Source organism: Laccaria bicolor, genomic scaffold (genome assembly GCF_000143565.1).
Source record: "Laccaria bicolor S238N-H82 LACBIscaffold_29 genomic scaffold, whole genome shotgun sequence".
NCBI lineage: Eukaryota > Fungi > Basidiomycota > Agaricomycetes > Agaricales > Hydnangiaceae > Laccaria > Laccaria bicolor.
In genome coordinates, this window is record NW_001889900.1 from 168,362 (window position 1) to 187,485 (window position 19,124).

At 49.1% G+C, this 19,124-nt stretch overlaps 4 protein-coding genes across 4 annotated transcripts; 1 reads left to right on the forward strand and 3 right to left on the reverse strand.

The window, feature by feature from the left end:
* Positions 1-5,298: 5,298 nt before the first annotated feature.
* On the reverse strand, positions 5,299-7,643 carry LACBIDRAFT_304755 (uncharacterized protein; the record flags this gene model as incomplete). Its single annotated transcript, XM_001885096.1, has 16 exons — positions 5,299-5,337; positions 5,390-5,662; positions 5,717-5,758; positions 5,813-5,934; positions 5,986-6,123; positions 6,172-6,205; positions 6,258-6,324; positions 6,375-6,502; positions 6,552-6,648; positions 6,704-6,877; positions 6,927-7,060; positions 7,111-7,275; positions 7,332-7,361; positions 7,413-7,490; positions 7,550-7,576; positions 7,638-7,643. The coding sequence occupies 16 exons, from the start codon at positions 7,641-7,643 to the stop codon at positions 5,299-5,301; spliced, it is 1,554 nt and encodes a 517-aa protein (XP_001885131.1).
* Positions 7,644-9,134: 1,491 nt separating this feature from the next.
* LACBIDRAFT_304756 (uncharacterized protein) lies at positions 9,135-11,246 on the forward strand (the record flags this gene model as incomplete). Its single annotated transcript, XM_001885013.1, has 1 exon — positions 9,135-11,246. One exon carries the CDS (start codon positions 9,135-9,137, stop codon positions 11,244-11,246), a length of 2,112 nt encoding a protein of 703 aa, XP_001885048.1.
* Positions 11,247-11,634: 388 nt separating this feature from the next.
* Positions 11,635-13,692, reverse strand: LACBIDRAFT_304757 (uncharacterized protein; the record flags this gene model as incomplete). The annotated part of the gene is made up of 5 exons (XM_001885097.1): positions 11,635-12,210; positions 12,269-12,894; positions 12,945-13,072; positions 13,130-13,434; positions 13,483-13,692. The coding sequence occupies 5 exons, from the start codon at positions 13,690-13,692 to the stop codon at positions 11,635-11,637; spliced, it is 1,845 nt and encodes a 614-aa protein (XP_001885132.1).
* A 2,428-nt stretch (positions 13,693-16,120) lies between these two features.
* Positions 16,121-16,485, reverse strand: LACBIDRAFT_304758 (uncharacterized protein; the record flags this gene model as incomplete). The annotated part of the gene is made up of 1 exon (XM_001885098.1): positions 16,121-16,485. One exon carries the CDS (start codon positions 16,483-16,485, stop codon positions 16,318-16,320), a length of 168 nt encoding a protein of 55 aa, XP_001885133.1. The 3' UTR covers positions 16,121-16,317.
* Between the last annotated feature and the right edge of the window lie 2,639 nt (positions 16,486-19,124).

Consider the following 19,124-nt stretch of genomic DNA (forward strand, 5'->3'; position numbering starts at 1 on the left):
GTGTAAACTGGCATGTTCCGCGAACAATTTAATAAATCCATCGAGCAGCCTATCGAGTAGTTACTTCGGTCGCTTACTTAGATTTCATGTCGTAGATAGGTCAATCGTAACAATTGTAACAAGGCTATTAACTAGTCTCCCGTAGTCAGCCCTAGGAGGTAAAGGTTGGGACTAATTATAACCGCCGATCTTTGGACTGTGTGCAAAAATAGAACTTATACCTTTGACTCGTGTCGTTTCTCATGAGATCTATTTAAATTCGCGCTTGACTTGTTATCTTAACGCTTGAGCCGCATTGCCTTCCATTGTAGTGGTCAGCGGAAGGACTGTACAAACTAAGCGCTTCCAACTATCAACTCAAACGAGTCTACGGTATTTCTGCTTCTGCGAAGGTGGGTAGTTAAACTGCACACGCCAAATCCACGTAACGTAAGGCGCCATGCTCATACAAGAAGGTGGCACTGTTCTGTAGCTTAGCGCTGTAAAGCCTACGGATCTATGAGGTATTCATCTAAGGAAATGGCATTCTTGACGATCAGAAAAAGCATTTCCAGACTGTACCATGATTGGGTTGGATGTAAGCAGAGACACCCTAGTAGCATTTAACAGTCGCGGAGACTCGGAGTATTCCCCCGGCTGAGAGGAATGGAAAAAATCTGCGGACAATCACCTCATCCCCCTCGATTCCCAGCTCTTCCATATTGAATGTAAAAGAAATTAACCTGATCGTTTCGGACTGCAATCGGGAGAGTGACTTGTCCATCACTCTGCACATCTTCAAGCATCCTTCCCGGTCAATGTCGGAAACCTCCCTGTCAAAAAAATGCCTGGCCTCTCCTATGCCCGTACTGCCGAAGCGGATTGATACATTGATCTCGTTCAACTCCGGGCAATCAGATAACACGTTGGAAAGGGCCTCAATTTCCGTATTCGTTACGTGGTGATTTTCAAGTGTTCGCAGCCAAAAAAGCGAATCATCAACCTGGGCTGTTTCCCAGTACAAAGTTAAGTTGAAAATCTTTAGGAAAGGCAGTCCTGGCATCCCCCCCAACTGGAGAGGAGATAATGCTACAAAAGAAAATATGAGAATATAAATCAAGCGAGATTATAAGGCCGTACTTACCGCAACTGGAACATGTCAAACTTTGAAGGGTGGGCGCGCAGGGGCATATAGAAATCTGCGTGCCACTTGCGGTCACTTGCGGACCACCCGTTCGCAGGTGACCGCAAGTGTCTCGCAGATAATCAAAAAGGATCGCAGGTATCGCAGGTGTCACGCAGATAGATAGTCTACTACAACATAGTACTTAGTAAATTTAAACTAAAGAAATGTAATCTTCACTTGAGAACTTAAAATGTGGCCACTGCTATGCGATACGAGTCTGGAATACAGTGTTCAATTTTCTACACAAGAGTTTTAGTTCTTATTTACTCATGCTTACTCGCAAGTTGACCGCAGGCTCGCAAACATCCATTTTGTGCGCAGATTCTCGCAAGTGTGTCTCGCATTGGTCTCGCAGGTGTATCGCAAGTGATGCGCAAGTTGCACGCAAGTGTACGCAAGTCTCGCAATGGATACTAACTCTCGCAAGTGTATCTTAAATGTGTCGCAGGTGTGTCGCAGATGTATCTCAAGTGTACCGCAAGCTGAACGCAAGTGTATCGCAGGTGGAATGCTGATTGGATGCAGGACATCTTGGTCATTTCGTAGAGCAATATATGTCGCCAGTATAATTTATGAATCCCATGAATGAAATGGTTCCAAAATTAGTGAATGTGAGGGAAATGTCATTGAAATACATTGTAAAAGTGAGGGAAATGACAGTGAAATACATTATGAATGTCCCAAGAATTTCCTTCAAATCCGCTGACACCGGTCTAATCGAGAAAATTGGGGGAAACACCGGAATCCAGGTTTTCTGGGGAAGTAGTCGGGAAATAACGAGAGATTTTCGTCGATTTCCAAAGTTGGTTTTCCCTAATGTCCCTCGTTTGGTGTGGAATCAAGTTGGGATGGGAAGAAGAGAGCGAGTCTGAACGAGAGGTGAGACTCCATCACTCGCCAATGGCAGACATTGGCTATTGAGTCCCGAAGTCTCTGGAAAAAAATCGACCACAATCACGTCCGATAAAGAAGGAAAATAGTGGTAAGAAGCCGGTGGCTGACTAGTCATAGCCTCAGACACTGCGTTACTTGTACATTTCAGCATAAAAATGGTCTTAGTACAGACCTATAGGTACAAACCAACAAGTCAGAAAGAATAAGAGAGATTCAGATACGTTAAACTAGAAGGATAATTATGGTGCTCATTGAAGAAATCTCAAGAAATATGAAATCTCAGCAAGGTGCGCTGATGCTCGCAGATGCCCGCAGATACTCGGCTCACTAGGTCTAATGTGCACGCAACTGGATTGGTCTGCACGCAAGTGACCGCAGATACTTCCTTTCGGTTCGCAACTGGCACGCAACCTGTGTCCGCAGGTGTCCGCAGATGGCACGCAGATTTTCCTGTGCCCGGCGCGCAGGACTGAATGATATCTTGAAAAACTTCCATTTCCTCATTCGAAGGTGCGTCGATCTCCAATGTCTTCAAACGCGGGAGGTTGAGGAAGCGTTTCTCCATGTATTGCTTCAGAACGTCAAGTCGCCCTAGCGCAAAGTCACGCAACTGCAAAGATTCTAATGGAGGTCCAACGAAGGATGTATCCATCTCATCTGGCCATGGACTTTCCAAGTCGATCGAATTGAGTACTAGGGCCTCCAGGTTGTGACAATCGGTTACATAGACGTAGGGAAACGGGTAGGGTTCGCAATTTATCTCGAGGGTCGAGCGTGTTGGAAGCGAAAGGAGATGAAACAGAACCGGGTCGAGATCTCCATGGCATATGAATTGCTCCCAACTATCATGTTCAAATTCAAGCTCTAGAGTGTGAAGTCTGCTGATCTTGAGAAGGAGTTCAAAACATTCGACGGCTCCGCCTTCTTTTGTCAAATCACCGAGATTGATCCAAAGAATGCGAACGCGGTCCGCAATCTTTGGACTTGTCCCCAAGAGCTTCGCGAAGCGGCGGACCTGCTGAGAATCTGGTAGATAGATACTAGAGAATATGTAGCGCTGACATAAGGGCACTGTAGCTTTGCAGATGAGGGAGCAGACGCGCGCAAAGGGAGAGTCTATCGTCAGAGAGGTGGTTGATAACTTCGCCCAAGACTTCGCCCACAAGCCTCGTCGTATGGAAGCTGCACAGTCATCTAACAGGGTTGTCATTTCAGGGGACGGTGAAGATAGAGAGTCGCAATCTTTTCTCAAAGGACCTAAGTGTCCTTTGCTCACGAACAACCAAAGACAACCAAGGACAAGTTGGGATGGTGCGCGGCGTTCAAAGCAATTTGCAAATTTGATGACGTGCAAATGATAATCACGTGACCACGACGAATCAAATATTTCAAACACCTTTCAATGGAAACAGCAAGGAAACAGGCAGTTAAGCGAATGACATACACTCTCCAGCGAATGTGCAACGGCGATGCAACGGCGACCCGAGCATGCAGGTTGAAGGAAAGAGAGAGGTGTGGCGAGTGCTCTCGAGTGCTTCCGACAGATCTCGCCAAGACTTACCGGTACCTTTGTATAAAATTTCAAATTGGAGTCGCCCAGGAGTCGCCCATCACATGATCCCATGCCACCACGACGCCTAGAGGACCCCAATCGCTTCCTCCTCACAGTCAACTGCCATTCTCGCGATCTATACTTGGAAGTTGGCCATTAGAGAAGGCAAAATTGTTGTCAGACGCGTCATATCTCGATTGAATCAAGAAATCGCAGCCATCCTGCCCCGTACAAGAGGATGAAGGTGCAACTTCCATACGACGTCGTGGGGGAAGTTATTAAACAGCTCGACGATGAAGCCTCCCTTCGTTCTTGCTCTCTCATATGCAAGGCTGCGTCGCCCTTATGTCAGCGCCAGATATTCTACGAAATTCGTCTTGAACAGGCATGGCGGGTTCGTCGCTTCGCAGACTTACTGGAAAAGAGTTCGCATATTGCCAGCTGGGTCCGCGTTCTCGCGCTTGCTTTCGGCAGTTGGAAAGACGTCGTTGAATACGCTCAATCACTCCTCCAACTCAAGAGACTTCACAGTCTGAAGCTAGACTTTCAACGTGCAAGTTCCTATCAAGGCGACTCGTTACTTGAAGACTTAAAGCCAATTCTCCTACATTTACTTTCACTTCCAACAATCTTGATCGTGGAGTTGGATTCCACGCCGCATTATTACTCCACGGTATATAAATTGTCCGGCGTTTTTCTAGCTCATAGTCCCAACCTGGAGGCCCTGGTAATCAGCTCAATCGAGCTGGAAAGTCCAAATGAAATACAGAGGTCCTTCGTCGGACCTCCATTGAGATCTTTGGAGTTGCGTGACCTTGCGCTAGGAAAGCTCTACGTCCTGAAGGAATTCATGGCGAAACACATCCTCAACCTCTCGCGTCTAAAGACACTGAAGATTGACGGATCCTCGAAAGAGGAAAAGGATGTTCTTCAGTATATCATTCAGTCCTGCGCTCCCACCCTTCAAAATTTGATTTGTTCCAGTTGCGGTAAGCGCGACCTCACTTCTCGTTGATCGTCATTCTCATACTGTCGATCGTAGCTCTACGCCCGCTGCAGTTGGGGGGTATGTCAGGATTGCCTTCTTTAAGAATTTTCAACTTAACCTTGCGCTGGGAAACGGCCTGGGTCGGGAAATCGAGGCACCAGCTGCAAAAACTTTCAAATCAGCACACAACGAATCCAGTCATCGAAGGACTTTGCAAGGTGTTGTCTGATTGTCCGAACTTGAACGAGATTCACGTATCAGTTCGTTTCGGCAATACGAGCGCACATGATAGCACAAAGTTTTACATCAGCATGGCATCCGTTGTTGATTGGAAAAGATGCTTAAGAATGTGTAAGCTGATGGACAACTCACTCTCTCGACCACAGCCTGAAAAACTCAGATTGGTCTCTTTTACCTTCCACATGGAGTCGCTGGAAGTCGGGGGCGATGGAGTGGTAGTCCGGCGATCTTTCCCATTCCTTTCCGCCAGAGGAATCCTGCGCGTTTCCGCATTCCTAACAAATCACAAGCGGCCCATCCTCTACGTCGAATTGAATGAAGAAGAGATGTAACGGATACAGGTTCATACAGTTGGGTTGTAAATAGCACTATGCCGCCCACTCACTCGGTGCCTGTCTTGATTATTCCAATCTCAATTTATTGCCTCAACTGTAGAGAAATCGTGCATATGGGACCGAATCATGCGCTCTCCGACTTCTTGTCAATTGAGTCTTCGCCCTACAGAAATTAATTAAGGTCGATTTTGACGGGGATGGTTCGGAAAGCTCACCCCTGGTGATTGCTTTGTCTTAGGTAAAACATCCTCGAGTGTTTTCTTCCCGACATCCTTTCCAATCTTCCACGCCGCGAATGTGTGTCCCTGCTTGAAAATCTCTTCAACTTCTTCCAGGGACCTACCCACGGTCTCCGGGTACATGAATAAAATGTGAATGAACGCCGCAAAGTTGAATGTTCCAAAAATGAAATAGGTCTTCCACGCTATGGTATTTAGACCGGGTGGAACCACAAAGGCGAGCGCCGTGTTAAACGCCCAGTTACTAGCCTAGTGGGGGATCCTTCAGTAGTGTCATTGCCATGGCGTTGAGCTAGCCCTTACGGTTGCGAGTGACACAGCTTTACCTCGAACTTTGAGAGAATACTAGAGGAAGATTAAAATTCTTCTAGGCTGGACGTTAATGTGAACGAAACGAACGAGTTCAGCTGGGTAAGTCCACGATACCGGTCCCATCGTTATAGCAAAACTGCACACGAAGAGGTATGAACAAACAATGACAGCTCTTGTTGCGGCAGAATTGTCGGTTATAGCCCAGACCCCTTTCCGAGCATTAACACCAGGATTGATAGCAGTCAAATTTTGGAACTTACTATTTCCATTGAGTTCGCCCCAGTGGCCAAATCGCGCTTGAAGCCCGCCAACAAGGAACAGCCAAAAGCCCATGAGAAGAGTACCAGTGAGAAGCATGGGCCTTCGGCCCCACTTGTCGATGTATATGATAGCGGGAACTGGCACAAAATTCTTAGCCTCAATCATGGTGCTCGCTCAAATCATACCGGTGAGGGCAACATTGAGGATATATTGAACAGACTAGGAATCTAATGAGTAAATAACGGGAAGAGTAGCGGATTGAAGGACATACGTCGGCAATGAGGTTGCTGCGACGACCTGTAAGGCCGGCACCTTGGAACACGTAAACTATATAATACCTATAAACATTATTGGGCAATTGTGAAAGACTTCGAAGCAGAACACGTACATCATGACGTTCATTCCACTCAGCTGAGACCACATCTGAATAGACATGCCGAGCATGACACGCCGGGGGTTACCGGGCTTCAGAAGGTCGAGATATGACTTGGCACCTTGTGTGCGCTCGTAGAGCACCTAAACTTCTTCAGAACCAGCGAACGAAACACAACAGAAAGCGATTTACCTGTTGTTTGATTTCCTCATATTCTAGAACCACGAGCTCGTTAGTCTTGTCTCCTCCGCCGTGAAGGTCCGCAAGTACTTGAAGAGCCTTTTCATCTCTAGGTTTGATGAGTGAATATCCCGTCCTGTAAGATGCAACGTCGAAATGCAGACCTGCCTGTGTCAAGAAGGAAACGAGGGCTCTCAGGAAAGAAGAGCATTCCCAAACTTAGGATTATAGCAGGAATCATCTGCAAGCCCCACGGTATGCGGAAGGAGGCTACACCATCGATGTACGAACATCCGAATTGGACAAAATATTGAATGAGAATGCCCCATGTGATCGACCTGAAATTCAAAGTAAGGCGTAAGAACCCAGAAGGTAGACGCTACGGACCATTGCTGCAACGAGACCATTCTACCTCGGATAGCAGGAGCCGTAATTTCCGATTGGTAGATGGGAACGACGGCGCTAGCAAGACCAACGGAGATACCAGAAATAATCCGGCCAACTACGAGCATTCCCCGGTTCTGTATACGTGGTGACGTTAATGGAGAGACAGATTGTTTGCGACACGCACCACCGAAGCACATTGCAAAATGGAGCCCATGACCCAAACTATACCAGCGAGAATTATGGTCTTTTTACGGCCGATTCTATCTGCGAGTTGAGTGACAGCGAGCGCACCCAAAAAAGAACCTGCAGGCATCGCCGCGACAATAGCGCCCTGCGCAGAGGGACCCGGCTGGCAGTCATCTAAGCCTTTTCCAATGGATTGATGTCAGGGAAATAAACACCCACGAAATGGAACTGCTTCAGGTATGCCTCATTCTGGACTTTAGTTAGCCATAGAAGAGTCGACGAGAGTAACATGAACCGTACGTTGAGCACGCCCGACATTGATGAAATGTCGAGACCGAAAAGGCCTCCCCCGATACATGCAAACGAGCCCACCACATACTGAGGACGATGTTAGCGGACCATCTTCGCGAAATCGAAATGCAACATCAACTACACACCGGATTAGAAGCGATCTTCGCGTTGTACTGTAAGGAATGACAAGAATACGAATCAGCATGAGCTATTGGTCAAAGTGGAACAACCCACCCCCATGTCGATACTACAATGTCCAACAACGTATTGTGGGGTAAAGGGATGGGGCCTATATATATGATACGCTCGGCCCCCGCGATGTGTATCATCGGCAAGATGAAAATATCACTGTTCTTGCCAAAATCAGCAGAGCAAATGATCGTGCGACAAAATACTACCTGTGTCATGGGGCGGCAGAGAAGCGAGAGAAGCAGGTCTTCCATCTTCGGCGGGTTTAAGTACCATTGACAAGATACTTCAACTTCCACCGTCGTCACTGTGATACAACTTGATTGAAGCGCCTGTTTTTTTGACTAACATCGATATCACCTCAAGTCACACCCGCTGTGAAAGTTGACAACGTACTATGATATCGTGATGGAGCCCATGGAGCGGTGGTTGGGGGGATAGGAGTACGTCAATTGTTTGTTGCACTTGTGATCTGTATTTCAATCCCCCGCTAAAAAGCCCGCACCATTATCGGAAGCCGCAGCACGTACAGTTCTCTTGCTATTCATATCTGCCGGAGATCTAAACCTTTCAAACAAAATGTAACCGATACCCATACCGTGGCACAACCACTTACCTAATTTTTCCGGAGTGCGGTTGACCTCCAAAAAAGACACGCGCTTTGTCTAATCAGTTAGAGGCTTCAAACTACAACATTGAAAAGAACGTCTTTCTGACCTTCAATCGAGAACTTCCAAGAGTCCATTTTGCTCAAATATTTGGGTAAGGATCAGACCGATCTGGGGTGAGACACTGGGAGGGCAAAAAATAGACGCCCGGGGCTTGATTGGTTTCGGAAAGAAACGAGTCGACCCCGTAAGCTCGAATATAACCTGTCTACCATTGTCGGTAGACAAAGCGAGGTGTACCATGGATCCCGCTGGTTTCTGGAAGCCGTCAAGGTCATGTGGATACTCCGAGGAACAACCGAGGAAAGGGCCCCAAGGAGCCAGCCTGGGGACGTCGATACGAGGTAAACTTGTGCTTCACAGATCATCTAAAGTTCTTGATTGAGTTGGGCATGTACCAGTGTCTTGAGCGTGGAGATGGAGTGAGATAAGCGTTTGAACTGGTAGTTGGGGCGTACTTAACACAGACATGTCAAATCACCGATTTGGAGTGTTGCGTGATGTTTGGATCTCAAGTTCGCAGTAAACTTTGCACGCCAATTTCTTGTCCATCCAACCACTTTCCCTTGTTATTCCCTTGATTTTACGCAAATGTTATCATCCTGATGCCTAACAAACCCATTCAAAGCGGACTTTCAGTCAAATTTTATAGGTGTGCTATATGCACTTTGGGATCGAACCCCAATTTGGTTACGAATCAGCCTTGTGCCTCAAGGCTTCCTTGAGGCCGGCCACGCACCTACTTGGTCCGGCCAATCTTCCATGCAAATCCGGTGTGCCCTAGTCATGTCATCAGCTGGACAACGCTCCAAGCTGAGCACAGCTTACCCACTCCAACTTCACTTTTCGTCGTGAAATCCTCTCATCTTCTCTCATGGCCGACTACGACTTACGACAAATGAGTAGAGAGCCCTCTCATCTGAGACAAACGGACCCAGAAGCAGGGGATGCCATTAATCGCTCTCTCACAAGAAATTCCCATCTCAGCCACGCCAGTCACGCTAGCGCCAGCACCAGGTCTTGGGTTCAGTCGACACAACAGAATCCCCCACCCCCTCCTCCTGTGGAACCTTTCCTCGAAACTTCTTCCATCCGTCCGCCTCGTCCTCTCCCAAACCCAAAACTCCATCCACAGAGATTTCATGCCGTTAACCCCACTGAGGGATTTGACGATGAGGAGGACGAAGAATACATGAACATTGAACCAAATGGGCCAGGGCTGGAACTTGGCTACCTTCACGGCGTAGGGAAAGGCCACAAACTCAAGACGTTTGGCTCATTCTCGCAAACGGATTCTGGAGGAGGAGGAGGAAAGTCATTTGTCGGGGGGTTCGTCAGCGGCATGAAACGAATTCCGCGGATGATGCTGAGGTCCGGAGGAAGCGGCGAGAAGAGGAGGTTCTTTCGCAGAGGACCAACATCCAACACGACGGAAAGTTCTACTGGTATGACCACTGGAAATACTCTTCCGCAATACGCTTCGAACCCACCTACACCTGTAGCTGGGCTTCCGAACGTTAAATATGTTCAGGCTATGGACATGCCCACACCAATGGCACCTAGCACAGAAGTCCTTGCCCCCTCTTTTTCTCCAGGCGCACCCATCCCACGCGTTCGGGGACCTAGCTTCCGAGTAACCCCTCCTTCTGAAAGCATCGCCAACGAAGAAAGCGCGCAGTTCTATGACGAGCATCCGGAACAATATGACAGTCGACCCCAGGTTTATGACCAACAATATGCAAGTCGACCGCAGGTATACGAAGACCGTCCCCTTGACCAGTCACACTTTGTGGACGAAGACGACTCCACCGCTCGTCCCCACACCAAGGGACGTATCCCAACTGTCATGATGTATCAGGACTCTCAAGAACCTCACCACAACGATCCGCCACCTATCCCAATGGTCATCCCATCCCACTCCTCAGCACGTTCTCGCACACATACTCCATCTGCCCACACACCCTCGCGTTCCCGTGCCCATACCCCAACACACACCCCATCCCGATCCCCAGCCATCCCTCCATTGAATCTGGTTCCTACCAGAAGACAAACGGCACAGACGAACGACACTGATCCAAACATCCAATCCCCCGCCGCCAACGCCGTGAGCGGGCACACACGCGACTATCGCAAAATGACTTTATCGCCGTCACCCACATCACGTAACACCGTAATGACAACCGCCACATCCTACTACGACCCCTCATTCACCTCCGACCTCAGCCCCATCGAAAGATTCTTCAAAACCCTCTATCACCTCCCCTGGATCGCGCACGAGCGCGTCACCATCGACTATAGACCAGGCGAAGGCAGCCGCGCCAAACGGGATGGGAAACGTAGGGTCAAAAAACCCATGTCGTCTTGGTACCGCGACGTCATGGCAAAGCGCAGAACCGCCGACCTAGATCTCTTGAGCAGTGGTTCAACATCAATGAGAACCAGCGTAGGAACAAACCTAACACTCGGATCACCCATGTCCCCCGTCTCAGGCCGAAGCAGCAAACGCACCTCTCGCGAGCACCACCACCACCACCACAAGAAATCAACAGGCCATCGACGACACAAACCCCGTCGCTCAACAGAGGGAGAAGAACCACCCAGATCAGCAAGCCCCATCATACCCACTGCCTATCCCTACGCATACCCCTCGTACCCATATGCATTTCCCGCATATATGCCCCCACCACCACCACCACCACCTCCACCTACACACAAATCACCCCGCGGCCCACGGTCGCATCGTCAAGCAACGACGCATCCAGCTGGATACGTGCAGTACCAACCCATGCACGCACCACTACCCCCTCCTGTGCCTCAGACGCAGATGTATGTACTGCAGAGTTCACCTACGATGACGCAGACGAGTGTGGAGGGCCAGATGCAGCAGGGACAGATTTTGTCCCCTGTTTATATGCAGGTTGTTCCGGGTGCTTATAGCCCGGACAATAAGGTGACAAGTCCTCCTCAGGCTTCGAGTGCTGGATGATTCCGACGTAGGCCTTCATGACAAGCTAGATATGCATCCGGAATCTATGTACCACCTTTTATCGTATGTATAATGCAGACTATGTAACCCTGTAATGTAACCGCAATTGATACCTAATCGACTCAGAATTCGAGTTTTTTTCCTCTATCTGCCTTTCATTTATTCAACTCGATCTACACGCCATACAGGACGTATTCAAGATAAAAAGTACACGCAGCATTCTTCTAAGTACAATAATACATACAACGCAAGAAACAGTCAGCATAGAGACAATAGTAGATGAGTAAAAACAACGAGGATAACAAGAATGAAGTGTGATAGCAAGAGGAAGACCTCTCAACGTGATGTGCGTAGCTATTGTAGTTGTGATTGTGGTGATCGTCGAGGGTCACAGAGTTCCCGACGACAAAGCCGAAGACCAAGAAGATCCAGAAGACGCAGAGGTATCAGGAGATCCAGGTATCGAATCAGCACTCGATATCGCATCGAAAGCCGTCGCTTCCACCGCAGGAGGACCATCCGCGGAATCCACAGTCCGATTCTCGCCAAAACTCTTCGCCTTGAACCCAACCCCAAACGAAGCACCTCCAACCCAACTCGTCCTCTTCCCCTTCCCCTCCCTCCGCTCCTCGGGCTCATTGTACTTCCCAAAACCAATCCCGACCTTAAACCGCCTACAAAACGGCCTTCCAACCAATGGTATCCCCCTCTCAACCACCGCCACCGACTCTGGGCGCGCGTCCCTCCCAAGCACAACATCATACGACCCCTCTTGCTTCAAATGGTTCGGACACTGCTCACGTGCCCAGCGGATGTTCACTTGCCTCAAGGCCGGGGTGTGTTTCAGGATCCGCATGGCTGTGGAGAGCATGCTCTCGTCTAGGTATTTGTGGCCTTTTGTTAGAGAGAAGCGTTTTAGAGAGGGGAGGCGGTAGAGTTGGGCAAGGAGCTGTTTCAGTGGTTTCTATAACGACAGCAGCAGGTCAGTGGGTGGGACAGAGGAAGAGAAAACGAGGACGTACAACTGTAAAAGAGGTGGTACACATGAAATGGAAATCCGTGAGATTCGGGCAAGCAGCAAGAATAGCAGTGAAGAACGGTGTATGGTCGCGGTGGGGATCAAACACGTGTGTCCAGATATCCAACGACGTGAGGGCCGTCAGCTTGCTCAAAAGTGGACACACAGCGTCAAGCCTCGTTTCATAGATAGGCTCGCAGGTCAAATCCAGCGTCTCCACCTTTTCGGGATGAGGCAGTTCCGCTAGCTGCTGATACACCCCTATAAACGTGTCCAGCGCAGGAAGTGCAGTCGGGGCAATAGGCATGGGTATCTCATCCGGGGACATCCAGCGCTTAAAATTCCACAAGAATCGGATATACTTCAATTCGCGGTGCGTTTCCAAAAACTTTGATAATGCATTCTCATTGATCAGAGAATGGGGCCCGAGTGAAAAGTCGCTTTGGTAGCCGAAAGAACCGAGTGTGAGTGTGTGCAGGCGCGGCCAGTGGCCCTCTGCGATGCGCTCGAAATCGAACACGCGGGAGGAGGAGGAGAAGCTGCAGATCGCGAGTTCTTGGAGGTCGGGGCAATGGTTCACGAGCATGTCCCAGAACTGGGGAGGGAGATCTTCTGGAACCGGAAATAGTTCTATGCGGAGTGATGGGTAATTTACGTTGAATGATAGCTTAGAAGCGTACCTGACCCTCCCAATCCGTGCCGAATGATGAGTGAGAAGCTGGTGAGGCCTCGGAATTTGAAGAGGCTACTATTGGGGTTCAGAGCCCAGTGCCCGACGTTGGAGAAGACGCTCTTGAGTTGGGGGCAACTAAGGGAGGGTTATTGTTGTAATGTTATTGTATTTACAACAATGACGATGACGTACCGTAGTCGCAGTGAATCCCAGAGACAGTCCTTGGGCAGCTCCAACCCATCCCAGTCAAAAGTGTGCATCGAGGTCAGACCATCCGCAATCTCTTTGATCATATCCACAACCCAACGCTCGTCAAGAGGTTCATCGGGCCTTGGCCACGACAGGTAGTAGTTGGGGCGGACGGCAAGCTTCCGGATGAGCCCGCAAAGGTGTCTTTGCTGGGCCAGCATCGACAGCGTTATTTTGCATGTTCTGCTGGACTTGAGGATGACTGTATCATAAAGAGCTGGCAACAACATCGACCGCAGATGCTTTGACTGATGAAAACTAAGCGCCTGCGCCACTCAACCAAGAAAACGACGTACTGTAAGGCTCATGTTGAGGACATCTGCAGGAGTCAGAAGGTCGACGATTTCACGGACAATGTCCGCTGGAATCGAGCCAACAGCTTCTGCAGTTGATGCAGAAATGAAATCGGGAGATCTGGATGAAAGAGGGAGTTGAAAGAGTGTTTTGAGACTTCGTCGTCGGGTTGATTTTGTTATGGAGTCCCGGGTCTGTTCATTTTGGTGCATTTCGACGACAATGGGGGAGGAGGAGAAAGGCGTTTCTGGGCGCCAGGGCAAGTCGCGACAGCACTTGACCGCAAGGTGACAGACCTGTCTAAGACTCAAGGCACAGGGTCTCCCACGATGCCCTAACAATCTTATCTTATCTTCCCGGTTACGACGAGAACTCCATCATCTCCGGCAGAAACTCACAAGACGACCAGAAATGTTGGTTTAACTGGAGACCAAGCGCCTTGCATGGTAGTTGAAGTTTGCAGAGCACACGTGACAACGACCCCAGTATTTACATCTTGGTATATTCCAGTGTTCAATTCAAGTTGCTTTCCACAGTCGCCCTAAGCGACAAACCAATTGCAAGATCTTCTATGCCACTGGGTGGAATTTCGAGAGAATATTTTTATCAATTCACCTACCAGTGTACTTAGCGGCGTTACTTGGCAACAACTTGACAAGCTATCTCAGCGCTGCCGAAAGCACCGACTAGTATCAGGCGACAGGCCAACGACAGGCACAAACCTATCGTCCAATAGAAATTCCGCCCGATATATTTTAGACGCCAGAAATTTGGCACAACTATTTGGGGGACTTCCTCAGCTTTTTCTAGGCGTCACGAATCCTCCTTCGTTCCCCCGAAGTTTTCCCGTACCTTATATGGCGTCAGAATAAAGGTCACTGGAGCGCTTCCAAACCCATTCTACGCAATGGGACAAGAAAATGACGCGTGCCGCACAATATCAGTCTTGGCACTGTTCGGTGAAACGTCAACAACCTCATGATGACGTCACGCGAGTAATCCGCCTTGAGGGCTGCAAAACGCAATTGAGCAAGGTACATATAGCGAGAAATGCATAATATTCTGCTTACTCCAACAAAAGTCAACCACGTTTCCCCTGACATTCTCTTACCGCATACTATACTCCCTTCCAGAGAGATGAGTCATGATACCCCGAGCCCTATGATCTGACATGGAGATGTACCCGTCGGAGTTTTTGATTTGAAAGTCTTTATTTGACGTTGCACTTCGTTTTCAAAATTAAAGCAATTTTTACCACTGTGAATGGGAGTAAATTGGAAGTCGCTCCAATAGCGGTGACACACCCGATTGTAGTCTGCCTTCAACACGCCCGGAATCAAGTCCATTTCGGTGCCCCATAGCGGCCACTGCCAGAGATCGGATGAGACAAGATGATCATACAACTGTTTTCAATATCGTAGACCTTTTGCGATTTTCCTTCGTCGCATATTTGTACACAAACACCTACATTTGGAAGGTGAGTAGGACAGGGCAGGTACCAAACGGGCGTGGGGCTCACAAAAAATTCACAATTATGACACGGATTGACACCCAATGGGGTTTTGCACCACAGATCAACCGAAGAGAAGGGCGGTGGAGCATATTGAGCGATGAATCACCGTCCGGCCAAGCGCAAAAAGTGCATGTTGTATATAAACAAGGGCGATCCAGGGAAGATTTGAAAACAATTTACGATTTCGCAAACAGCTGGAAACAAAAGGGAATAAGGCAAGTCGTGTTGGATAATCGTGGTCGCTCGCAACCAGCCGTGTCGGGATCTTGTCAGTTCAGCTGTTATATGTTTGAGTTATACCATCGACCTCCAATGCACCCTTCTCGTAGCGACTCGGAGGCATCATACGAGATTAGATTCTGCAACGGGAGGATAGCCAAGGGATTGACATGGAAGTTCTGGACAAACAGTCAAAAAGAAGATAGGACTGTTTGGACGTGAGGAGGTAGCCAATTACCACGTACACAATGCCAATCAATCAAGACGCGTTTACGAACATTGAGTGACAAAGCAAAACATACCACGGATGAGTTGAGGGCCTGACTGGGAATTGAACCCAGGACCTCCTCGAGACGGATATACTCCCTAACAAGGAATCATACTACTAGACCATCAGGCCGGTGAAAGATGAGTGGAATCTTTGTCTGTTGTTTCGCACGAGCACCCTTTTCCTAAGGATCCTCCGTTTCCCATATGTTGCCCATATGCATATTCTACGGCGTACATAGCTACCTATCAGCCAAACCACTTTTCTTCATCGTTCCTCCGTGGTTTATCTCGAAGAGTCCACAAATACGTATACCTCGACGAGGAAATGCATTTATTCTGCGCGGAGCGGACAAAATGTCGCCTCAACGCCCATTTTGTCGAAGATACCAGATGTTGAGTTGTTGTATGTAACTGAAGTACTAGAGGAAAAAGACGTCTTTTGGGCCTGACCGGGAATTGAACCCGGGACCTCCTCGAATGGAAGAACCCTAACAAGGAATCATACTACTAGACCATCAGGCCGGTGAAACTTCGAGCGACTGTGACATACTGATTTCGCAGGGACTGTCAAAGTCCCACCACGAGAATCCACCACTCGAAACCCGCGAACTACAACGTTGACTCTTGGCAAAGCACCTTCTTAACCTCTGTATTCTTTAACCGCGAACAAATATAAAAAGGAATAAGCACAGGGAAGAATAAGTCAGGTCGAATCTTTATTACACTAAGGCTCCACAGAAGGAGAGCAGACATGTACGGTGATGATGCAAGCGTCCAATGGCGAGAAAAGATTGTGGTGGTATCGAACGTAAGGAAGGGGTGAGGAAAGGTGGGGTCAACTAGCTTGACTACGTAAAGCAGAACGAAGGTAATTGAGAGCGGTGGTACGACAGCGTTTAATGCGGTTTAGATGTTGGATTGAGTATATGAATGATTGTACCTTCAGAAGCAGGGGGGGGGGCGGATGGGTTTTCCAAGTGCATGGGTTAATCACGAAGTCCATGTGGTATGGTGTAAGGGGAGTGAAGAAGGTATCTGAGGGTCGTAATGTACGAAACCCCTAAAGCTTGCTTCTCCGGCGTATCCGCGTGGAGGAGACTTGCTTTGCCTGAACAGGGGCTTTAGTTAAACGAGGAATGACAGAGTGCGAAAGGTCCGCAAGCGGACTATGGAAGGCGGCGCGAATGGGTACATGACCAAAACATGCATGTCTCCACGGGGGGAGAGACGAGGGCCAATTAAGCGGAAATACGATACGTATGTGGCAGCAGAGCCTGGCATAAGAAGGCAAGGATGACCATGGTTAATGAGTGAGTGGGATGCGATGATGGGATATGTTTTGAAAGGCGGCGACGACTGGTTGGTTTTGATGGGGCGAGGGCTATAGTACAACGGCACAGCGTGAGATTGGCATGATCCCTTGGAGGCGGACGCAGCTAGCATCCACCCTCGTACTACAGAGAAGTTAGACAGCAACGCCAATGAGTAAGGGCAGTGGAACTTACCAAAGAGTTTTTAGGCTTCTGCCATTTCCAAGTCGTCATATTCACGTCTATCACAATGCGCGTCAATACCTACAACGACGCACTGCAAACTATGAGCAGCTTACTCTGATACGCGTCCAGATGACTGTTGATGTAATCTGCCGTTGGGTAATTTTTTGGATTACAACCGACGTTAGTGCTGCCCTTTTTCTGATACACCCGAACGTAGTCAATCTTGAACTCTGCCGGAAATATCAACGTCGAAACATCCATCGGCGGCCAGTTCGCTGAGTAAAAAATGAATTCACGACCCATTTTCGAAAGATGAAGTGCTCACGTGATATAGCCAGGTTGAAAACAATCGACATGGGCTCTTCTGGAATCAACCTCTGCCCGACGCCACTGCCACTTGAGCCCTGGTCGGGGCCGACAGCAGCAGCTCCAACCCGGTGCGTAGGATTCCCGTCTACCATCCACTGAACATAGCCATCCGACCGGCTGTTGGGATCTGACCAGTATTCGAAACCTGCGAACAAAGATGTCAGCAGAACTACCGACTACGAGCACAGAGACATACCAAGTTTCTTGTAGTTGTTCCCAGAACCTTGGAACATATCGTCCGGAAGAACCGTGACGCCAGACACCGACTGTTGCCTGCCCGTCACCGATGAGGCATAAGCATAAGTTTGTCCAAACGCAAGAGGGAGCACTCACACAGCACTACCGTGATACGTATTCGCCCACGTATTCGGAGCGTTCAAATTTTGCCACTCTTGCGGGGTCGCATTCAGGTAAAGATAATCGGCGGAAAATGGCGCAAATTGGGCACTCTGCGACACAGTCTGACCTACACCGGACACTTTGTTCTTGGAGGCTTCGAAAATATCGATCTCAGGCGCACCACGACCTTTGTTGTACGTTGGGCCTGGATGATCGCCGCCCGGACATGAACAAGCCCTGGCAGTGACATGAGTCTCTAAGGAGAAAGTAGCAGGGAAGACATACGAAAGGCGCTGCCCGCTCAACCAACTCAACTCATAGTTATATTGTGCTCTCGAGCTACCAGAGTGAAGCGCTGCTGCAGGTCCAAGACCGTCCAGATTCGTCTGATTCGGAAATGTTCCCACATCACAAGAGTCGTAGCTAGAATGAGAGAGGTCTGAGGCTACGCGGGCGTCAAAGACGAAGAGTGTGCGTACGTATAAGGCCACATGCCATCCGTAGTCGCCGGGTATCCAGGTCTTGCAAGGTTTCCCATCGTCCAGACTCCAGGCCACTGCAGGTGTGTATGTCAGGAACGACTCGAATGAAAGGCGGGGATAAGAGGATAGAAAAAAAGCATCTATCAAGTGTCAAAACCAAACATTTCGACGTCGCGGAATGTCGGGGACTGAGGACGGTGGGAAGCTCGGAACAACGGGAACGCCACATGCCCCGGAATGAAGGGCTTGACTAGTGGGGGAATAAATGCATCCCTGCAGGGCTGACAAGGCTTGACACCCCCGCATCAAAAAAAGTGCACACGAGCGGCAAAAGACAAACAAAGCATAGAGGGAAAACTCACATAACCTGCAGAATTGGAATCCTGTCCGGGGAGTACCACACTCACTTCGATGTAGCCTGTAGTGAAACAGAATTTGTTCCAGCTCTGAAGCATGCCGGAGCGGTAGTTGAGATTGTGGTTCTGTGCGGCAGTAAAAGGTGCCGTGGAACCTGTACTCGCGGGTAGGTGAGTGAGTAGGAATAGCCGAAACAACACACACCTGGCGTCTGACCGGCAACAGTTGTGTTGGAAGAGTCCAGCGTAATCACCAGCGAGCCATTGCGTGTCGTCACCTGCTGTGGATCGTACCATTCAAGGTCTCCCGTGGCTCCGTACCAGAGATCGACGGCTTCCCAGAATGGATCGTCACCTGTGAAACAGGTCAGTCAGACAGAAAGGAGAATGTTGTAAGACTCGCCAGGGTAAAACGTTCGACCGTCGACGGTGAACTCATCCGAGAACACGAGTTCATACTGGCTTCCGTCAGTGCCAATGTGTGTTCGTGCAGAGGCAGGGGTTTCTGCGTCGATAATCTCTGGCATTTGGAACAGTACCGGTGATTGACCTGCAGACGCGTAAGCGACGAAAGGTGCAGAAGAAGAGCAGACGTACCCG